The sequence below is a fragment of the Eurosta solidaginis genome, chromosome 2 (assembly GCF_040869045.1).
Source record: "Eurosta solidaginis isolate ZX-2024a chromosome 2, ASM4086904v1, whole genome shotgun sequence".
NCBI lineage: Eukaryota > Metazoa > Arthropoda > Insecta > Diptera > Tephritidae > Eurosta > Eurosta solidaginis.
In genome coordinates, this window is record NC_090320.1 from 239,989,988 (window position 1) to 240,011,046 (window position 21,059).

The window sequence follows — 21,059 nt, forward strand, 5'->3', positions numbered from 1 at the left end:
TAACCAGATAAAACAGCTGATCGAACCAACCTTATCGAAATCAATGTAATTGATTAATGGTGCCATACCATAGCGCTAACGCCATAACCATACCATAGCCAACTATTTGAGTTTTGGTTTTTCGCCATATCCATAACCTAAAAATGTTTGAGTTGGCGAATTTATTAAGTTTTGTAGATTTTATATATTGTTTTGGGTACGTTTTGACTAAGAGGCTAATTTTTTATGGTATATGTTAATTTTTGCGTTTTCTTCATTTTTATGAAATTTTCACGATTTTTAGGTTAAGGCACCAATAATTGATGCCAATTTGATATGGATAAGTAAAAATATGGTTACGACTATGGCGTTAGGGTTAAGGAAGTTTAACTGGCCCTTAAACTTGACACTTGCAAATTTTTCGAAATAGGTTTTGGAATAAATAGAAGTGGAGAAAATGCTTTGTATAGCGATGGTTGGAATTGCTTGTTTCGAAGCTGTCAAATCTAGTTAGATAACTTTTCGTTCATGTGTGTCTGTACCTTGTGATGTTGGTACGTACAGCAGCGAACAGAAAAATATCAGTGGGATTTTTCTCAAACTTCGTCAATTAAACTTTTTTATTTTCGGTATTTTAAGAAAAAAACTTTTCGTAAAAAACAAATTTCGCAACTGAAATTATGCAAACCAAATCTATAAAATGGCGGCCGCCGTGGTGTTATGGTAGCATGCTCCGCCTACGACACCGTATGCCCTGGGTTCACACCCCGGGCAAAGCAACATCAAAATTTTAGAAATAAGGTTTTTCAATTAGAAGAAAATTTTTCTAAGCGGGGTCGCCCCTCGGCAGTGTTTTGCAAGCGCTCCGAGTGTATTTCTGCCATGAAAAGCACTCAGTGAAAACTCATCTGCCTTGCAGATGCCGTTCGGAGTCGGCGTCAAAGGAGTAGGTCCCGTCCCGCCAATTTGTAGGAGAAATTAAAAAGGAGCACGACGCAAATTGGAAGAGAAGCTCGGCCTAAAATCTCTTTGGAGGTTATCGCGCCTTACATATATTTATTTTTAATAGCTTCTACTTTGTTAGACTAAAATTGATTAGGGTACAAAATTGCATAGTCAAAAAAGTTCAGAGAGCTTCGAATAAAAAACTTGAATTTTAAAATTTATTGGAATTTTTTCGAAAACGAATTGCCATCCCTATTTATTCCGATTTTTTTGGTCGAGCTTGCGGCATTCGCGGGTTAACGTTGGGTGTTGACGCTAAAACAATGAAACTGCCGCCATGACCGGTATTAAGATATTCTGTTAGGGAAATCGCGCGGTGCTAATCTGCTATGAAAAAAGCTCAAAAAATAATAATTTCCAATAAAATAAATAAAAATATTCCCAAGTGGCGCTACCTGTACCATTGAGTATTTGCCGATTCATGGTAATTTAGCTTTTAAACCAGATAAATTGATTTCCATGTAGCTTTAGCTATTTCGCTGAACCTCGCGCTCGCTTCATTTGCAAGTGAAATCCTTGTGGCATTGAGTTCAAGTGCAGCCAGCTAAGTTTAGTTTGTACTACTCTAGTGGTTGGCACTACTCGCGCTATTGCACCATCCTCGGCCTCCACGCAGTAAGTCAACACCACTCTGAGTTACACGGCATAATCGCAGGTACGTTTACCATTGCATTCATCTGCAACCATGTCGAGTCTTCCACCTTGTCCATTCTATCCAAAGAGAATTTGGGTAACGCAGTACTAAACCTCGAAAGCGTACTTTACTTTAGCATCACTATGCAAGAGTTCTAGAAGGTGAAACGTCTAGACCTTTGGAGAAATATCGGAGGAGGCAATAGAGAGTATAAAAGCAGCGCAAACTGAGTAATAACGAATCAGTTTTGATTTAAGCACGCTATTGGTTGTGAAGTTTAATTGTGAAGTACTACTCCCAAAGTAATCTAAATAAAGCCCAGTTTGCAACACTTAATATTGGAGTGATTCGTTACAATATCTTTTTTTTCACATTCTCCTTTTTCACATTCGCCTCTCTCTAAACGTTTTTTCCCGCTTTTTTTTCTAACGACTTTCATGTTCTCTTGATCCTTATGGTCTTTCACTCTAATATCTCTCTAATATCGTTAGTCTGGTCTTAATAAAGTGTATCACGCACCGAAGGGATGTTGTGAGTTTTTAATGGCTCTTCATCTTAAGTGTGCCTGCCGACAGTGGAGTTATTCGGTAGTATGTATATGGTAATGTCCTTCAGCAGTTTCCGTTTACTGTCTATTGATCCTCCGTTGTTCGCAACAGGCAGATTTTTGTGTCCTCGCTGAGTTTTCAACTAATATGGTAGTCGGCAGCGTAATCTTACGACAAACTAAGTCACTGCATTCTTTGTGGCTTTAGTTCCGGAGAAGGTTAAAACTAATTTTTGCGGTATATATTTTTGTTATGAGTATCAACCCGGTTTTCTCCTGCCAGCTAGATTACGAATAAGGATCAATATGGCTGAACGCTGAGATTTGATCCATGTGCTGCTTAGCATGTGACTTTGGCGGCCCTTTTAGGTCTGATATATGAGGCTACGAACTCATAGATAATCTGCTGTGCTGCTTCTACGCTCGTGCGGTTGGCTGGTGAAGGCAGTAGAAGTTTTTAGGAAAATTGCAATCAGTTTTTATACTGAAATTTTATTGTTCTTTAAGTTTCTTGTTGAGAACTGCTTTGGTAAATGGCAGAAGTTGTTCGAGCATGCTGCTCTCGTCTCCATTGTCTGATGAAAAAATTTGAGATACATAATTTTAGAAAAACACATAAATCAAAAAGCAAGCCTAGCCAATACCCCTTAACTTTTACTTTTCTTGTATTCTTCTTCCAGTTGGATCACACATCACGCCGAGGTACGTGTGAGAGATGTTAATTTGGATTTGTCTATGAGCACCGTAATAGGATTGGGTGATTTGGCTGAGGATGAAATAATCACTACACCCTTACCTGTCACCGTAAGTTTAAAACGAGAAAAAATCCAAAATTTTAAGAAAGATACCAATAAATTTTTTATTTGCCTTACAGGTGCACGTGGAGAATGTAAAATTAAATTTAATAGAAGATCGTCCACCTGTTAATATTACCTCACCGGGTCCAGTGCCAATACGTTTGGCCATCGGCCGTATGCGTATACATCGTGATAAGAATGGTATTGTCAACATTCAACCGATAGGTGAGTGAGAAAATAGTTTGAAGAGAATAATGTAAGCGCCTCAAAACGTTCAAACCATCAAAGAGGTCTTACCTAGCGAAAGTGGAAGTTTTAGTGGGGTGACATAAGGTCAACAGCCGTAAGGACCCCTTCAAATATCTGTAAAATCCACTGAGACATTTTTTAATTTGACTGTATGGCCGTTTAGGGTATTTTCGTATGGCCTTATGACCATTTCTAGAAAAAGACCATAACCATATACAGAAATTTAAGATCAACACAAAACAAAACAAGTAACGAAGGCTAAGTTCGGGTGTAACCGAACTTTACATACTCAGTTGAGAGCTGTGGAGACAAAGTAAGGGAAAATCACCATGTTGTAAAAAGAACCTAGGGTAACCCTGGAATGTGTTTGTATGACATATGTATCAAATGGAAGGTATTGTATGTATGTATGTATGTATTTATTTAATGATCAAAATTATTAGTACAATAAGATTTGAGGTCTTTTATAGTACAACATGAAAGGAAAGATAGTTATAAGTAGTAGTACAAAAAGAAAATAAACAGTTACATGATGCTGATATAAACAGATATATATATATATATATATATATATATATATATATTGTAAGCCTATCCATAAAACCTAATTTGGAATTTGTAATTTATTCTAGTATCGTGATCAAATACACGGCCAGTCTACATACTATTATCAGAAAAATAGTCATAGATAACATTCTTATAGTTGCTCCTACTTATACTATTTCTTATAGCATTGGGAATAGAATTCCAGGTACGTATAGTGTTCACGAAGAATAGTCAGTCGACGCAACAGATTTAAATGTGGGTACTATAAGGTCGTTTGAACGAGCGGATCTTGTGAAAGAAAGCTTATAATAAAGATATAGGGGCGTCTTAGTGAGCACGAGTCGGAAAAGGAAAATGCAGCTCCTGGCTTTGAGATAGTCGGATATTTGACATCCCAGAAGGCTAGATTTCCAACGGGATATGTGGTCGAACTTCGAAAGCCCATACACATAGCGTATTATATGGTTAAAGGCCACGTCTAACCGATAAGCCGAGTGCCAGTCTAGCTGATTCTATATCAACTCGGAAGATGTCAAATAAGGTAAAATAAATTGGATAGCCAATTTATGGCGGATGTTACGAGGAGTAAACATCGCCGATAGCCTCAGATTTCGCAGTGCGCCATACACCCTTCCTATAGCCTGGTTAATGTGGTCAACACAAGTCAAACTGGAGTTGACTACAAAGCCAAGGTTTGTAATTTTACTCACCAGTTTAATTTGGTCGGTACCAATACATCGGTGGAATACCCGTCTCAGCCAACTGTTTCTTTGATATAGGTAAGACGTAAGTTTTATTTGCGTTAAGACGAAGCCCGTTGTGATTAGCCCAATGGAAAATTTCTGAGATGTCAGCGTTAAGTTTAGAACAGAGATCATCGACGTCATCAATACGACTAGAAAGGTAAAGCTGAACATGGTCTGCATAAGCGTGCATAGTAAAAAATTTACAGACTGTAAAAATGTCGTTGATAAATAAGCTAAACAGCAACGGCCCAAAAATTGACCCCTGAGGCACACCGCAGACTACTGCACTAAGTCGTGACATTTGGTACCCCATAATTACCCGTTTGTATCGGTTGGCTAAATAACTTTTAATTAACGCTAATGAATTGTAACTAAAACCAAAGTAGGACTTCAGCTTAGCGCAGAGCAAATCGTGGTCAACTGAGTCAAATGCCTTGGAAAAGTCAAGCAGACACAGCAACGTTAGTAAGTTTTCATCGAAGTGACTACGAATATCGTCGAGGATCTTAAGCATAGCTGTTGCACATCCATGATTAGCCCTAAATCCAGACTGCAAAGGTGACAGAAGTTGATATCTCTGCACGTGGTTTGAGATTTGTTCGGCTATTAATGCCTCAAATGCTTTGGACAGGGCAGGTAGTATACTAATAGGACGGAACTCAGAAGGAATGTCGGCATACTTCTTCTTTGCAATGGGTCGAACTGATGCAATCTTCCATTGATTAGGGAAGCAAGACGAAGTAATGCAATGATTCACAATATGAGTTACGGCTCCAATGATGAATGGTAACACCATTTTTATAAATCTCATGGGAATCCCATCCACACCAGTAGCATTCGATTTAATTTTTGATATACACTTTATGACGTCCAAGTCCGATACAGCTTCAAATTCAAACGTATTACTGGAATAACAGGCGTTATCGGGGGGATAAACGCACGGTGAGCGCCGGGTGTAGGGCAGATAACAAAGGCTTCATTAAGCAGGTCAGGATCTAGTGTGTAAGCTTCATCATTGTCCCTACCACATACACGAAGGCGTTTAAGGTTACGCCATAAAACATTTGGAGGCAGGGAGGGGTCAAGCTTGGCAACATAAAAATTACGCTTTTCACATCTGATAACGGAAGTTGCTCTGTTCCTGGCGGCTTTGAACGAATTCCAGTTAGACTGGTAAGGGTTTGCTTTCCATTTAGATAAAGCCTTGTTACGTGCCTTGATTGCTGCCAACACTCTAGGCGTGAACCAGGGCGATACCGATGATTTTTTCTTACCAAATCGCTCGGGGACATGCTTGTTAAAAATACTTAGCAGATTCTCATTTAGGAACTCAAGCTTATCATTAACACTACTAAAATACCAACAATTGGATCAGTTCACAGATCTAACATCGATAGCCAAAAAGTTCATGTCAATGTTTCGAAAGTCCCTAAATGAGAACGTGACTTCAGACTCACGTTGTCCAAGATTTATGTCAAGTGTACAGAATATTAAGTCATGATCGGATATAAATGCAAACTGGTCAAACGCAGAGACAGAGGAAAGTTCAGAGACAATAAAATATTCCAATAAGCTTCGGTTATTTATGTTGGAATACCTTGTGGGAATGGATGAATTTACTACAGAGAGACCAAACACAGACAAATTGCTCAACAAGCTAGAAGTATTGGATTCACGAACAAGAAGATTAACGTTAAAATCACCGCATAAGATTATACTTTGGTAATCAACAACAAGCGGAGATAGGGAGGCAAAGAACGGCTCAAGACTTATTCCCTTTTTGGATTGTATACGCAAGACAGGAGGGCTTTGGAGAATCTGTCAGACAGCTCAACAAACACATATTCTACGGCACAGGGCGCAGATCGGGATAATACTTTCATATTAATATTATTTTTACAGTAAATAGCTATTCCGCCTCCTTTTTTACTACATCTATCATGACGAACCATTGTATAATTTTCAAGGGAAAAGTGCATGTCATTAATGCGACTTGAGAACCAAGTTTCAGTTACACAAATTACGTCGACCGCAGAACACTCAAATGCATATCTAACAATATCAATTTTTTCTGGATTAAGACTCCTAGCATTAAAGTGCACAATATTGAAGCCTTTATGACGATTGCAAAGAATGTTTATCATGGCTAAGCTATTCTCCCGAACACCTTATCCGTCGTTGTTAACAGACATATCAATGCACAATTCAAAACTGAAGGAAAAAAGAGAATAGAAGGACCGTGTTTACAGTTATCTGAATAAGGCACAATGGAAACAAATAAGCGAACTATTAAAAATACAATTGAAATATACTTAAAATATGATATTAAAGAGTATTTTAAGAGGAAGTTGGCGAAGACGTTGGTGAAGACGTTTTCGAGATATCGACCAAAATGTGGACTAGGGTGATCCAGAACATCATCTGTCGGGTACCGCTAATTTATTTATATATGTAATACCACGAACAGTATTCCTTCCAAGATTCCAAGGGCTTTTGATTTCGCCCTGCAAAACTTTTTCATTTTCTTCTACTTAATATGGTAGGTGTCACACCCATTTTACCAAGTTTTTTTTCTAAAGTTATATTTTGCGTCAATAGACCAATACAATTACCATGTTTCATCCCTTTTTTCGAATTTGGTATATAATTATGGCATTTTTTTCATTTTTCGTAATTTTCGATATCGAAGAAGTGGGCGTGGTCATAGTCGGATTACGGCCATTTTTTACACCAACACAAAGTGAGTTCAGATAAGTACGTGAACTGAGTTTAGTAAAGATATATCGATTTTTGCTCAAGTTATCGTGTTAAAGGCCGAGTGGAAGGACAGACGGTCGACTGTGTATAAAAACTGGGCGTGGCTTCAACCGATTTCGCCCTTTTTCACAGAAAACAGTTATCGTCCTAGAATCTAAGCCTCTACCAAATTTCACAAGGATTGGTAAATTTTTGTTCGACTTATGGCATTAAAAGTATCCTAGACAAATTAAATGAAAAATGCGAAGCCACGCCCATTTTGAAATTTTCTTTTATTTTTATATTTTGTTGCAACATATCATTAGTGGAGTTGAATGTTGACATAATTTACTTATATACTGTAAAGATATTAACTTTTCTTTTAAAATTTGAATTTAAAAAAATTTTTTTTTAAAAAGTGGGCGTGGTCGTTCTCCGATTTTGCTAATTTTTATTAAGCAGCCATATAGTAATAAGAGTAACGTTCCTGCCAAATTTCATCATGATATCTTCAACGACTGCCAAATTACAGCTTGCAAAACTTCTAAATTACCTTCTTTTAAAAGTGGGCGGTGCCACGCCCATTGTCCAAAATTTTACTAGTTTTCTATTCTGCGTCATGAGTTCAACTCACCTACCAAGTTTCATCGCTTAATCCGTATTTGGTAATGAATTATCGCACTTTTTCGATTTTTCGAAATTTTCGATATCGAAAAAGTGGGCGTGGTTATTGTCCGTTCATTTTAAATAGCGATCTGAGATGAGTGCCCAGGAACCTACATACCAAATTTCATCAAGATACCTCAAAATTTACTCAAGTTATCGTGTTAACGGACAGACGGACGGACGGACGGACAGACGGACATGGCTCAATCGAATTTTTTTTCGATACTGATGATTTTGATATATGGAAGTCTATATCTATCTCGATTCCTTTATACCTGTACAACCAACCGTTATCCATTCAAAGTTAATATACTCTGTGAGCTCTGCTCAACTGAGTATAAAAAGGAACGTCTGCAGGATTGGTTATACGTTAAATTTAATGAGTTCTTATTTCAAAGTAATCCTCACCAGCTCAGGCTGGGTACGTTGAACTGGCCGGTCAATAAAGACCTCAGACTGAATGTATTCATAGTGTACCAATTATATACCAGGAGTTATGTTACAGAGCAACTTCCTTCCTTTTGGTAAATACTTTAAGTTTTCTCGGCAGAGTCTAGGCCCAGTTATTATGACCATTGTGTCGACGCCTTTCATGCTTGATAAATCATATGCAAAGCCTGTCTCCTGGACACTGCTACTGCATGCGCAAAAGTGGAATACAAAATCGCTCGATTTTTTATTAAAAATTTGCTTTACATTTTTAGTTGCATTAGTTCTTCTCAGCTTTCTTCTACCCTCTGAGAAGACTTAGGTCCACAATGTGCCGCTTTCTTTTTGAATTCTACCTATAAATTGGCGGGAGGGAACCTATGAGTTTTTAGCCGGCTCTGAACGGCAGCTACAACACAGATGTAAATTGTTTTAAACAGGATACTTTCACTCGTAAAAGTACCTCTCTCCGTCTCTTTCACCCAATCCCTCTCGATTTGTCCTTTCCTCTCGTACTCCCTCTCGATCTGTCTTGATCTATCTTTTCCTCTCCGCATTTTTCCTTTCTGTGTGTCTCTTCCTGTTCTTTCACTCTGTCTCTCTTTTCATCTCTCCTTATTTCTCTCCCTCTCCTCATATTTTTCCTGTCACTCTCTCCGTCAAACTTCCCCTCTTCGTCTTATACCTTTTTCTCCAACTCTCCTTCTTCAGCTCCTAATCTCTCTTCCTTCTCTTCTAACTGTTTTCCCATCTCTCTCTCCTTCTCCTATATATTTTCCCTCTCTCTCATTTCCAGCATTCCTTCCTGTTTACTTCTTTATTTTTATACTCAGCGTGCTGTACAGGGATAAAGGAATCGAGACAGATATAGACTTTCAGATATCAAAATCATCAGTATCGAAAAAAAAATTTTATTGAGCCATGTCCGTCCGTCCGTTAACATGATAACTTGAGTAAATATTGAGATATTTTCACCAAATTTGGTACACGAGCTTATCTGTACCCAGAATAGATTGGTATTGAAAATGAGGGCAATCGGATGATAACCACGCCCACGTTTTATATATATAACATTTGGAAAACACAAAAAACCTGATAATTTAGTAAATAATACACCTAGAATGTTGAAATTTGACATGTCGACTGATATTGAGACTCTTCATAAAAATTTGAAATAAAATTTTAAAATGGTCGTGGCACCGCCCACTTGTGATAAAATCAATTTTACAAATATTATTAATCATAAATCAAAAACCGTTAAACGTATCGTAACTAAATACGGCAGAGAGATTGCCTTTACTATAAGGAATGCTTTGGAGAAAAATTAACGAAATCGGTTAAGGACCACACCCACTTTTATATAAACGATTTTTAAAAGGGTGGACGAATAAAATAAGCTATATCTGTCCAAAAATTGCTTTATATCAATGGTATTATTTCCCAAGTGGATTTATAACAATAAATAGGAAAAACTTTAAATTAAAAAAAAAAAAAATGGGCATGGCACTGCCCCTTTTATGACTAAGCAATTTTCTATGTTTCAGGAGCCATAACTCGAAGAAAAATTAACGGATCGTAATAATATTGGGTACACAAATTTTCCCTATAGCAGGAGACATTTCTAGAAAAAATGGCCGAGATCGGCTAAAGACCACGCCCACTTTTATAAAAGGTTCGTAGAAGAAAATAATAAGCTATATCTTAGAGAAAAAGAGCTTTGTATCAATAGAATTTTACTTTCTAAATTGAATTATAACATTAAATTGGAAGCACTAAAATTTTTGAAAATGGGTGTGGCACCGCCCCTTTTATGACTAAGAAATTTTCTATGTTTCGGCAACCATAACTCGAAGAAAAATTAACGGATCTTAATAAAATTGGGTACACAAATTTTCCCTATAGTAGAAAATATTTTTGGTAAAAATGAATAGGATCGGTTAAAGACCACGGCAACTTAGATATAAAACAAGTTTAAAAGGGTAGTAAACTAGAATAATAAGCTATAACTTAGCAAACAATAGTTTTGAATCAATGATATTTCACTTATCAAGTTTTATTGTAAGAGGAAATGTTTTTTTTAAACGGGCGGTACCACGTGTTATGTAGAAAAGTAATTTATCTGAAATGAAATGTCCAAGCTCACGCTGAGTATATATTGTTCGTTTACACCCGAACTTAGACACCTTTACTTGTTTTTTATTTAATAAATTAAACACTTCCATTTTCCTCTCTGTAGAAACTAGTCTAAACAACGCAGCATCCGCTAACTATCCATTTACGACTGCTACTTTAACAACGCGTGAACGAGATCGTGATCGTGAAGTACTATCAATGCAGCTTGTGATGCAACAACTCAAAATGGATAATGACAATTTGCGCAGGCAATTAGTAAATGCAAAAGAAAATACCGAGTGCTTTAGGTAAAAACTTGATTTTGTAACCAAGTAAATAATAAATTTTAATATGATTTTTATGCTTGCAGACAAAAAAGTAAACAAGAGAATGATGTGCTACGTTCATATCTCAAAGCTGCTCAAGATGATATATCCATACTTTTGGAAGAGAAAAAGGCATTATTAGACACGATACGCTCATTGCAAGTAAGTCTCAACTAAAGAATTTCTGCAAGAATTGATATTACTGAAAATTTGAATTAAAAAAGTTTTTAAGAGTTTGCTGTTTTTTAAATGTGTTCCAAAATCACAAAAGCTCTACTCGAATGCACACAAAACACCTACAACAAATAAAACAAAATTACACATTCCATTTTGGTATGGAAAAATGAAAACTTCACACACTGAAAGAAATGGTGCTAGTAAAATCAACAAACCGGTTCTGTTGTTCTAGACTTAACGGAGATTCGGACAAATTGATCGAATTATGGTTAATTCGACCGAGTTCTTTGTCAAGCGAACAAATTAGTTTAGTCATTTCAACAGATGATAAATTGTCGCTCTTAAGTAAAATTTTTGTAAAATTGACAGATTCCTAATCAATCTAACTAATTTTTCTGTTAACATAACTGATCTCACTGGTCATTTCAACAGCGATCAACAGTCAATACATGAGCAAATTTCATAGAGAATTTTACGCTTCCTGCGCTCTCTACTTTGTACTCATGACGATGGTGCCACCTGGTAAAAAAAAAACACCAAAATAAGAAAACCACCAAATCGAAAAAACACACAAAATGGGAATACAATAAGAAACTAGTTTTTCAATACAAAACGGAAACCCCTTTTTTGAATTTACTGCTCAAAAATTTATGATATACCGGTACACCTATTTATCGGGTAGAATTTTGCAACTTCTCCTCCAAGCGAAATGCAATATTGCTCCCTCTTGTTGCAAAAGTTTTGTTTGAATGAACAGGATTTTTCCAAAGTTAGTACCATTTGGTCCAAGTTTTTACGAATCTAATAAGATAATAAATCCTTTTTTAATGTTGATGTTTCCGACAACATAAAAGTTTGAGTTGTTTTGGAATCGTTTCAACTTAAAGTATTACGTAAATTAAACTTGCCGAATTACATGTAAAGTTACTCCAGTGGTGAATCACCTTCCTGCGATTTGACTCTTTACTTTTCTATAACTTACAAGTTCTCTATTTAAAATGTTATGTCAAACATTTATACTACAAGTTTTGTTCGAAACAATCAAGTGTGGCAACTACATGCGAGAGAAGAAATTGAGAATGAGCTAAGCTGCAACGGAAAGAATTGAGAATCAGTTTCGTGACTACTATTTTCATTTCTATTTGAAAAGCGAAGTGCAAAACTATAAATTAAATAAATTATAAAAAATTAAATTTGGTGAAAGAAAGTGCGTTTAATAAAACAAAATAATAAAGTGTATAATGTGTAATGTGTGCCAGCATGTGCGTACATACATATGTATTTATGTATTCACATATGTATTCACATATTTACGTATGTATGTTTATGGCAACATAGGTACTTTCGTACAAAGCTGTCGCAACAAATTTTTTTGTTCATTTGACTACTAAAACGGTCAATTACGAATCAACGATTTGTGCGCAGTTGATTCAACAACTTGTTGCGATGGATAAAAATTGACAGACATTTCGGCTGAATTAACTCGTGTTTCGGTTGATTTTACCATTCTTTTTCTTTCAGTGCATAACAGCATTGTGAGATGTTTGTGCATTTTCATGTTATCTATTTTGAAAGTTCGAAGGCCCAGCGGCAATGACTTACACTTTTTAAATTGGTTTAATTTGTTAGCAAGCCTAGCGTATAAATCTCTTTTTATCAGCTTATAAATTCTTTGTTTTTTCCTCCTACTTACTCTATGTACTTTTCCTCTCTTTTCATCACCACCCTATTTCACTGTTTCTATTTACAATATTTTATTTTTTTTTAATAAATAAAAATACTGAAATTTGGCATTTGCAAACTTAAAAAATAAAACCAGTTGAATTTAAATTCTCACAAGATTTCTGAAGCACGGATTAAAGGTCAGTTATGGTCTAAAACCTTAGCCCATTAAAAATAAAAAAACAAAGTAGACGATATGCACTTGCTTTTCATTTGTAGTTTATATATCTAAATTCACTCTTAAATCTTTTCGTATTCTTAAGCGCACATCACTTGCTAAGTATGAAAAATAGTGAATAGCATGCAGCTAATAATGCTAATAGCGATAAATTTTCTTTGATGTTAAGTAGCGCACAAAAGTATATAAAAATGTTTTGTTTCTTTTATAAAATGCTTATATTCAAAGAGAGATTAGTAGAAGCACTGCCAAATATCACTTACGGGCGTATTCTGTGCTGACTGATATGTAAAAATATGTTTTAACTTCAGTTAAAGTAATGTTGCCTACATTTAGGCGAATTGCTTATTATATAAGGGCTTGACCACACTGCGGCATTATTCGCCTTCTTAATACCGCGTATAAGCTTTTATCTAGCGTATTGTGCGAAACACTGCAGCCGAAAGTCAAGGAACTGATTTTACCTTATCAGTTCCCCCTGCGGGTTAGGGTTAGGTAAGCCAGTCCATTAATGGTGTATTACTCGAAAAAAAGCAATGTGAACGCGGCTATATCACGGTTGTTATTAAAAACTGTACCCGTGGGTAGCTGGAAAGGCAGTTGTTATCTGTATATATTGATGAAGCGGATCTGGGAGTGGATCTGAGATTTATGCACCTTTACACGTTGGCGATGGCGAGTACCGAAGAAGATTTAATTATGAGATGTACGAGCTTCACGCAGACATCAACATAGTCCAACTAATTAAAACGCAGTGGCTACGCTGGCTAGAAGGGACCTGGTGGGAAACGATTTAAACTCCATTGGTGTGGCCAATCGGCGCCAGTTGGCAGAGCGAAGAAGCGTACTTGTTGAACGGCCATAATCGTTTAAACGGTTAAGCGCTAATTAATAAGTAATCAGTATATATTGTATCATTGATACTTGTATACAGCTAGCATCTCCTGACCTTGGATTGGGCCTCTAGTTGGCGACTCACGGGGGCTGTGGTTTCACCGCGCATGCGAGGCAATTAATTTTTGGGGTAGTTGACAATAAAGTATACTCAAAGGAGTTATGAAGTCTCCTCTCCATATTCTCTTTGGAATATTGTGGTCTGTTCAGCTGTCAATGTTGACAATAAAGTTTTATTTTCAGGGTATGCGACATCTTGCCTAGAAAAGTTGACAATAAAGTATTGTCTTCAGAGTAATGCGGTCTCTTGCTTAAAAAAGTTGGCAATAAAAATTTCCTTTGGAGGCTCTCTCAACAAAGGCTAAGCAACCTCTTTACCTATTATAAGCTTTGCATAGATTTTTCAATTGATTCTTCTGCGGAAGGTCAATGAGACCCCGGAGCATGCCTGTTAAGTAAATGAAGACCGAGGAGATGCCTATCATTTGTGGATAATAATTGGTAACAATTGTAGTATTTACTCACTTTTCTTTTTGCTGAACGGTGGCATCAGATTTTGTAAATGTGATTAGTAGCTGAAACATTAGCTGCGTTTTTTTCTCATCTATATACGTTTACGCTTAAACTTTATATGGACTGCTAAGCGACAAACTTTAAATACCCCTCTGAAATTGCTACGTATAAAATTAGTACTATTAAATTTCAATACGCATTATACTCAGATGTAACTGAAATATGTGTCTATGATCCACCCTCTGCACTAATTCTGTGTATTCTATGCGCGTCCACTATTTATCACAACTGATTCAGCTATATGTTATACACAGAAATACAACAGAGGGTTGTGTCTCCGCTTTTCGCTACACCCTGTTGTTGTAGCTAGTTGTTTAACAACAGCCGCTAGAAGGGTCTCCTAAGCATTATCTAAGCGCGGATAGGCGTTTTTTTCCCGCGCAAACGAAACGTATACGCGTGTAAAAAACACGGCTATTATTTCGAAGACGCGAATGGACATATTTATTCGATGTGATGGAAAGTTTGTAATCACAACCCTTAATTGTAATGCGGTAGTATATAATTTCGATTGTTACTCCGGGTACTCAGAAAAGGTTGTTCACATCCCTTAATAATTGTATTTAAATTTAGAATGGTAACTTGTATCTGATTTCGTTCCAAGGGCAAGAACATGATGCTGCGAATAATTCATGCTTCGCTTTGAATGGTATTGGAAGTCACGGTAGAGTTTCCGTGCTAGCTGTTGCCATTATCCATAAAATGGAAAGTGTTTTAGATAACCCTCATACCTTGACCTTAAGTATTTGGAATGGAATATTGAGCCTTCTTTGGGCCGCTGATGCATGTAATTAGATCCGCTTTGTGTTTGATACCTTCAGGTTGAGTCATACGATGGCAGGTACTCACGTTAAGCAGTTACATAGCCTTTTTTGCACATATACATATGTACCTAAACTTAAAATGGACTGATAAGTGCATAACTTTATCTGCACTTATACAATTGTTGCGCATAAAATAAGTACTAATAATCATGTGTTTAAACTTTCGATTTAAGTAAGCTTTATACACCATGACCACGGAAAAGTGCGTGTCCACTATTTTTCCATACACTACATCTAAGTGTAAAAGTAAAGAAAAAACGGCCCATATTAATGTACCTTACCAGTACGGCGTCAGACATGGTAAATCTGCTATCGACCTATTCACCATACAACGAAACCTGGAAAAGACTCACGAAAGGAGAACCGAGTTGTAGACTTCAGTGCAGTTTTTTTTTTTAAATATGAATTGCAACTTTCTAAATAGAAACTGCAAAATTTTGTGTTTGTTTTCAAAATCTTATACAAGAATACGCTTTCAAGTTGTAAATTCTTACTCGACTATTATTTAATATATTTATTTTTTGTAAATTTTTATACTCAGCTGAGCAGCGCTCACAGAGTATATTAATTTTGTTCGCATAACGGTACCCCGTAACGGAATAAACTAATCGAGATAGATATAGAATTCTATATGTCAAAATTATCTGGGCGAAAAAAGAAATTCATTTAGCCATGTCCGTCCGTCAGTCCGTCCGTCCGTATGTCCGTAAACACGATAACTTGAGTAAATTTTGAGGAATCTAAATTTGGTATGTAAGTTCCTGTGCACTCATCTCAGATCGCTATTTAAAACAAGTAAGGACGGGACTGTCTTCGGCTATGCCGAAGACTTCATACCTTTCATGAATGGGGCTGAACAATAATCTTATCCAGTTCGTAATCTCCAAATAATCGGATGTATAAGATAAGAAATATCTAGTGAACAGATCTACATACCTAAACAATTTTTAAGATAAATATAAAATAAACAAGTAAGAACGGGACTGTCTTCGGCTGTGCCGAAGACTTCATACCTTTCATGAATGGGGCTGAACAATAATCTTATCCCGTTCGTAATCTCCGAATAATCGGATGTATAAGATAAGAAATATATAGTGAACAGATCTACATACCTTAACGATTTTTAAGATAAATATAAAATAAAAAACGGGTAGGTACTTTGTGTGAGGATGCAAAGTTTCAGGTTTTTTGTGGTCTGCGTGTAAAAACTATGGCTACGAATCAGGTATTTCAAAAATATATGACGAAAACGTAACTATTTGATGAAATTTGATGAATTTTGAAGATTCTAGCCGTAAAAAAGGGGTCAAAATGACAGTTTATATGAAGTATATAATATATATACGACCGATCTCTATGATTTTTTCAGACAACAATATATGCTATATACGTAAGCATTTTGTGAAATTTGAAGCTTCTAACTGTTAAAACGGGGCAGAAATTGCGCAAAGTTTCTTATCTGAACAATCGGTTGTATGAGATATATACTATGTGTACCACCGATCTCAATGATTTTTTCAGACATCAATATATGCTATACACGTAAACAGTTGGTGAAATTTGAAGCTTCTAGCTGTTAAAATGGGGCCGAAATCGTAAAAAAATATATATATACTATATATATATATACTATATATACCATCATATATATATTATATATATCACCGATCTCTATGATTTTTTGACACAACAATACATACTATATACGTAAGCAATCGGTGAAATTTGAAGCTTATAACTGTTAAAATGGGGAAGAAATTGCGCAAAGTTTCTTATCTGAACAATCGGTTGTATGGGATATATACTATATATACCACCGGTATCTATGATTTTCTCAGACAACAATATATGCTATACACGTAAGCATTTGGTGAAATTTGAACATATCTAAACGATTTTTAAGATAAATATAAAATAAAAAATAGGTAGGTAATCTGTGTGAGGATGCAAAGCTTCACGTTTTTTGTGGTCTGCATGTAAAAACTATGGCTACGAATCAGGTATTTCAAAAATATATGACGTAAACGTAACTATTTGATGAAATTTGATGAATCTTGAAGCTTCTAGCCGTAAAAAAGGGGTCAATATGACAGTTTATATGAAGTATATAATATATATACCACCGATCTCTATGATTTTTTCAGACAACAATATATGCTATATACGAAAGCATTTTGTGAAATTTGAAGCTTCTAACTGTTAAAACGGGGCAGAAATTGCGCAAAGTTTCTTATCTGAACAATCGGTTGTATGAGATATATACTATATATATCACCGATCTCAATGATTTTTTCAGACATCAATATATGCTATACACGTAAGCAGTTGGTGAAATTTGAAGCTTCTAGCTGTTAAAATGGGGTAGAAATTGCGAAAAGTTTCTTATCTGAACAATCGGTTGTATGAGATATATACTATATATACAACCGATCTCTATGATTTTTTCGGACAACAATATATGCTATATACGTAAGCAATCGGTGAAATTTGAAGCTTATAGCTGTTAAAATGGGGTAGAAATTGCGAAAAGTTTCTTATCTGAACAATCGGTTGTATGAGATATATACTATATATACAACCGATCTCTATGATTTTTTCAGACAACAATATATGCTATATAAGTAAATATTCGGTGAAATTTGAAGCTTCTATCTGTTAAAATGGGGCTAAAATTTGCGAAAATATATATACTATATATATATATACTATATATATATACTATATATACCACCATATATATACTATATATACCACCGATCTTTATGATTTTTTCAGACAACAATATATGCTATATACGTAAGCATTCGCTGAAATTTGAAGCCTCTAGCTCTTAAAATAGGGCAGTAATTACGAAAAGTTCCTTATCTGAACAATCGGTTGTGGGGGATATATACTATGTATACGACCGATCTCATACATTTTTTCAGGCAACAATATGTTCAATATACGAAAGTATATGGTGAAGTTTGAAGCTTCAATCTGTTAAATTGGGTAAGATATTACAAAAATCCTCTTTTTCTGAAAAATCGGTTGTATGGAGGATATATGCTATAGTGGTCCGATCCGGTCGGTTCCGACAAATGTCTAATCGGACACCCAAATACACCTGCTCACCAACTTTTATCAAGATATCTCAAAAATTGAGGGACTAGTTTGCATACAAACAGACAGACGGACAGACGGACAGACGGACAGACGGACATGGCTAAAACAACTCAGCTCTTCAACCTGATTATTTCGGTATACTTAATGGTGGGTCTATCTATTTTCCTTTAAGGACTTACAATTTTCGGTTTCGTGACGAAATTAATATACCATTTCATTTTCATGAAAGGTATAAAAATAGGTAGGTAATCTGTGTGAGGATGCAAAGCTTCACGTTTTTTGTGGTCTGCATGTAAAAACTATGGCTACGAATCACGTATTTCAAAAATATATGACGTAAACGTAACTATTTGATGAAATTTGATGAATCTTGAAGCTTCTAGCCGTAAAAAAGGGGTCAATATGACAGTTTATATGAAGTATATAATATATATACCACCGATCTCTATGATTTTTTCAGACAACAATATATGCTATATACGAAAGCATTTTGTGAAATTTGAAGCTTCTAACTGTTAAAACGGGGCAGAAATTGCGCAAAGTTTCTTATCTGAACAATCGGTTGTATGAGATATATACTATATATATCACCGATCTCAATGATTTTTTCAGACATCAATATATGCTATACACGTAAGCAGTTGGTGAAATTTGAAGCTTCTAGCTGTTAAAATGGGGTAGAAATTGCGAAAAGTTTCTTATCTGAACAATCGGTTGTATGAGATATATACTATATATACAACCGATCTCTATGATTTTTTCGGACAACAATATATGCTATATACGTAAGCAATCGGTGAAATTTGAAGCTTATAGCTGTTAAAATGGGGTAGAAATTGCGAAAAGTTTCTTATCTGAACAATCGGTTGTATGAGATATATACTATATATACAACCGATCTCTATGATTTTTTCAGACAACAATATATGCTATATAAGTAAATATTCCGTGAAATTTGAAGCTTCTATCTGTTAAAATGGGGCTAAAATTTGCGAAAATATATATACTATATATATATATACTATATATATATACTATATATACCACCATATATATACTATATATACCACCGATCTTTATGATTTTTTCAGACAACAATATATGCTATATACGTAAGCATTCGCTGAAATTTGAAGCCTCTAGCTCTTAAAATAGGGCAGTAATTACGAAAAGTTCCTTATCTGAACAATCGGTTGTGGGGGATATATACTATATATACGACCGATCTCATACATTTTTTCAGGCAACAATATGTTCAATATACGAAAGTATATGGTGAAGTTTGAAGCTTCAATCTGTTAAATTGGGTAAGATATTACAAAAATCCTCTTTTTCTGAAAAATCGGTTGTATGGAGGATATATGCTATAGTGGTCCGATCCGGTCGGTTCCGACAAATGTCTAATCGGACACCCAAATACACCTGCTCACCAACTTTTATCAAGATATCTCAAAAATTGAGGGACTAGTTTGCATACAAACAGACAGACGGACAGACGGACAGACGGACAGACGGACAGACGGACATGGCTAAAACAACTCAGCTCTTCAACCTGATTATTTCGGTATACTTAATGGTGGGTCTATCTATTTTCCTTTAAGGACTTACAATTTTCGGTTTCGTGACGAAATTAATATACCATTTCATTTTCATGAAAGGTATAAAAATAGGTAGGTAATCTGTGTGAGGATGCAAAGCTTCACGTTTTTTGTGGTCTGCATGTAAAAACTATGGCTACGAATCACGTATTTCAAAAATATATGACGTAAACGTAACTATTTGATGAAATTTGATGAATCTTGAAGCTTCTAGCCGTAAAAAAGGGGTCAATATGACAGTTTATATGAAGTATATAATATATATACCACCGATCTCTATGATTTTTTCAGACAACAATATATGCTATATACGAAAGCATTTTGTGAAATTTGAAGCTTCTAACTGTTAAAACGGGGCAGAAATTGCGCAAAGTTTCTTATCTGAACAATCGGTTGTATGAGATATATACTATATATATCACCGATCTCAATGATTTTTTCAGACATCAATATATGCTATACACGTAAGCAGTTGGTGAAATTTGAAGCTTCTAGCTGTTAAAATGGGGTAGAAATTGCGAAAAGTTTCTTATCTGAACAATCGGTTGTATGAGATATATACTATATATACAACCGATCTCTATGATTTTTTCGGACAACAATATATGCTATATACGTAAGCAATCGGTGAAATTTGAAGCTTATAGCTGTTAAAATGGGGTAGAAATTGCGAAAAGTTTCTTATCTGAACAATCGGTTGTATGAGATATATACTATATATACAACCGATCTCTATGATTTTTTCAGACAACAATATATGCTATATAAGTAAATATTCGGTGAAATTTGAAGCTTCTATCTGTTAAAATGGGGCTAAAATTTGCGAAAATATATATACTATATATATATATACTATATATATGTATATACTATATATACCACCATATATATACTATATATACCACCGATCTTTATGATTTTTTCAGACAACAATATATGCTATATACGTAAGCATTCGCTGAAATTTGAAGCCTCTAGCTCTTAAAATAGGGCAGTAATTACGAAAAGTTCCTTATCTGAACAATCGGTTGTGGGGGATATATACTATATATACGACCGATCTCATACATTTTTTCAGGCAACAATATGTTCAATATACGAAAGTATATGGTGAAGTTTGAAGCTTCAATCTGTTAAATTGGGGAAGATATTACAAAAATCCTCTTTTTCTGAAAAATCGGTTGTATGGAGGATATATGCTATAGTGGTCCGATCC

The 21,059-nt window shown here is 35.4% G+C and overlaps 1 protein-coding gene across 2 annotated transcripts in view; it reads left to right on the plus strand.

Moving 5' to 3' along the window:
* LOC137240725 (bridge-like lipid transfer protein family member 3B) overlaps positions 1-21,059 on the plus strand; it is a 151,094-nt gene that overhangs the window by 114,772 nt on the left and 15,263 nt on the right. For both annotated transcript variants that reach the window (XM_067767349.1, XM_067767348.1), the window contains exons 19-22: positions 2,846-2,969; positions 3,040-3,187; positions 10,571-10,754; positions 10,817-10,934. In XM_067767349.1, coding sequence (XP_067623450.1) covers positions 2,846-2,969; positions 3,040-3,187; positions 10,571-10,754; positions 10,817-10,934 — 574 coding nt within the window. The remainder of the gene's footprint in view (positions 1-2,845; positions 2,970-3,039; positions 3,188-10,570; positions 10,755-10,816; positions 10,935-21,059) is intronic.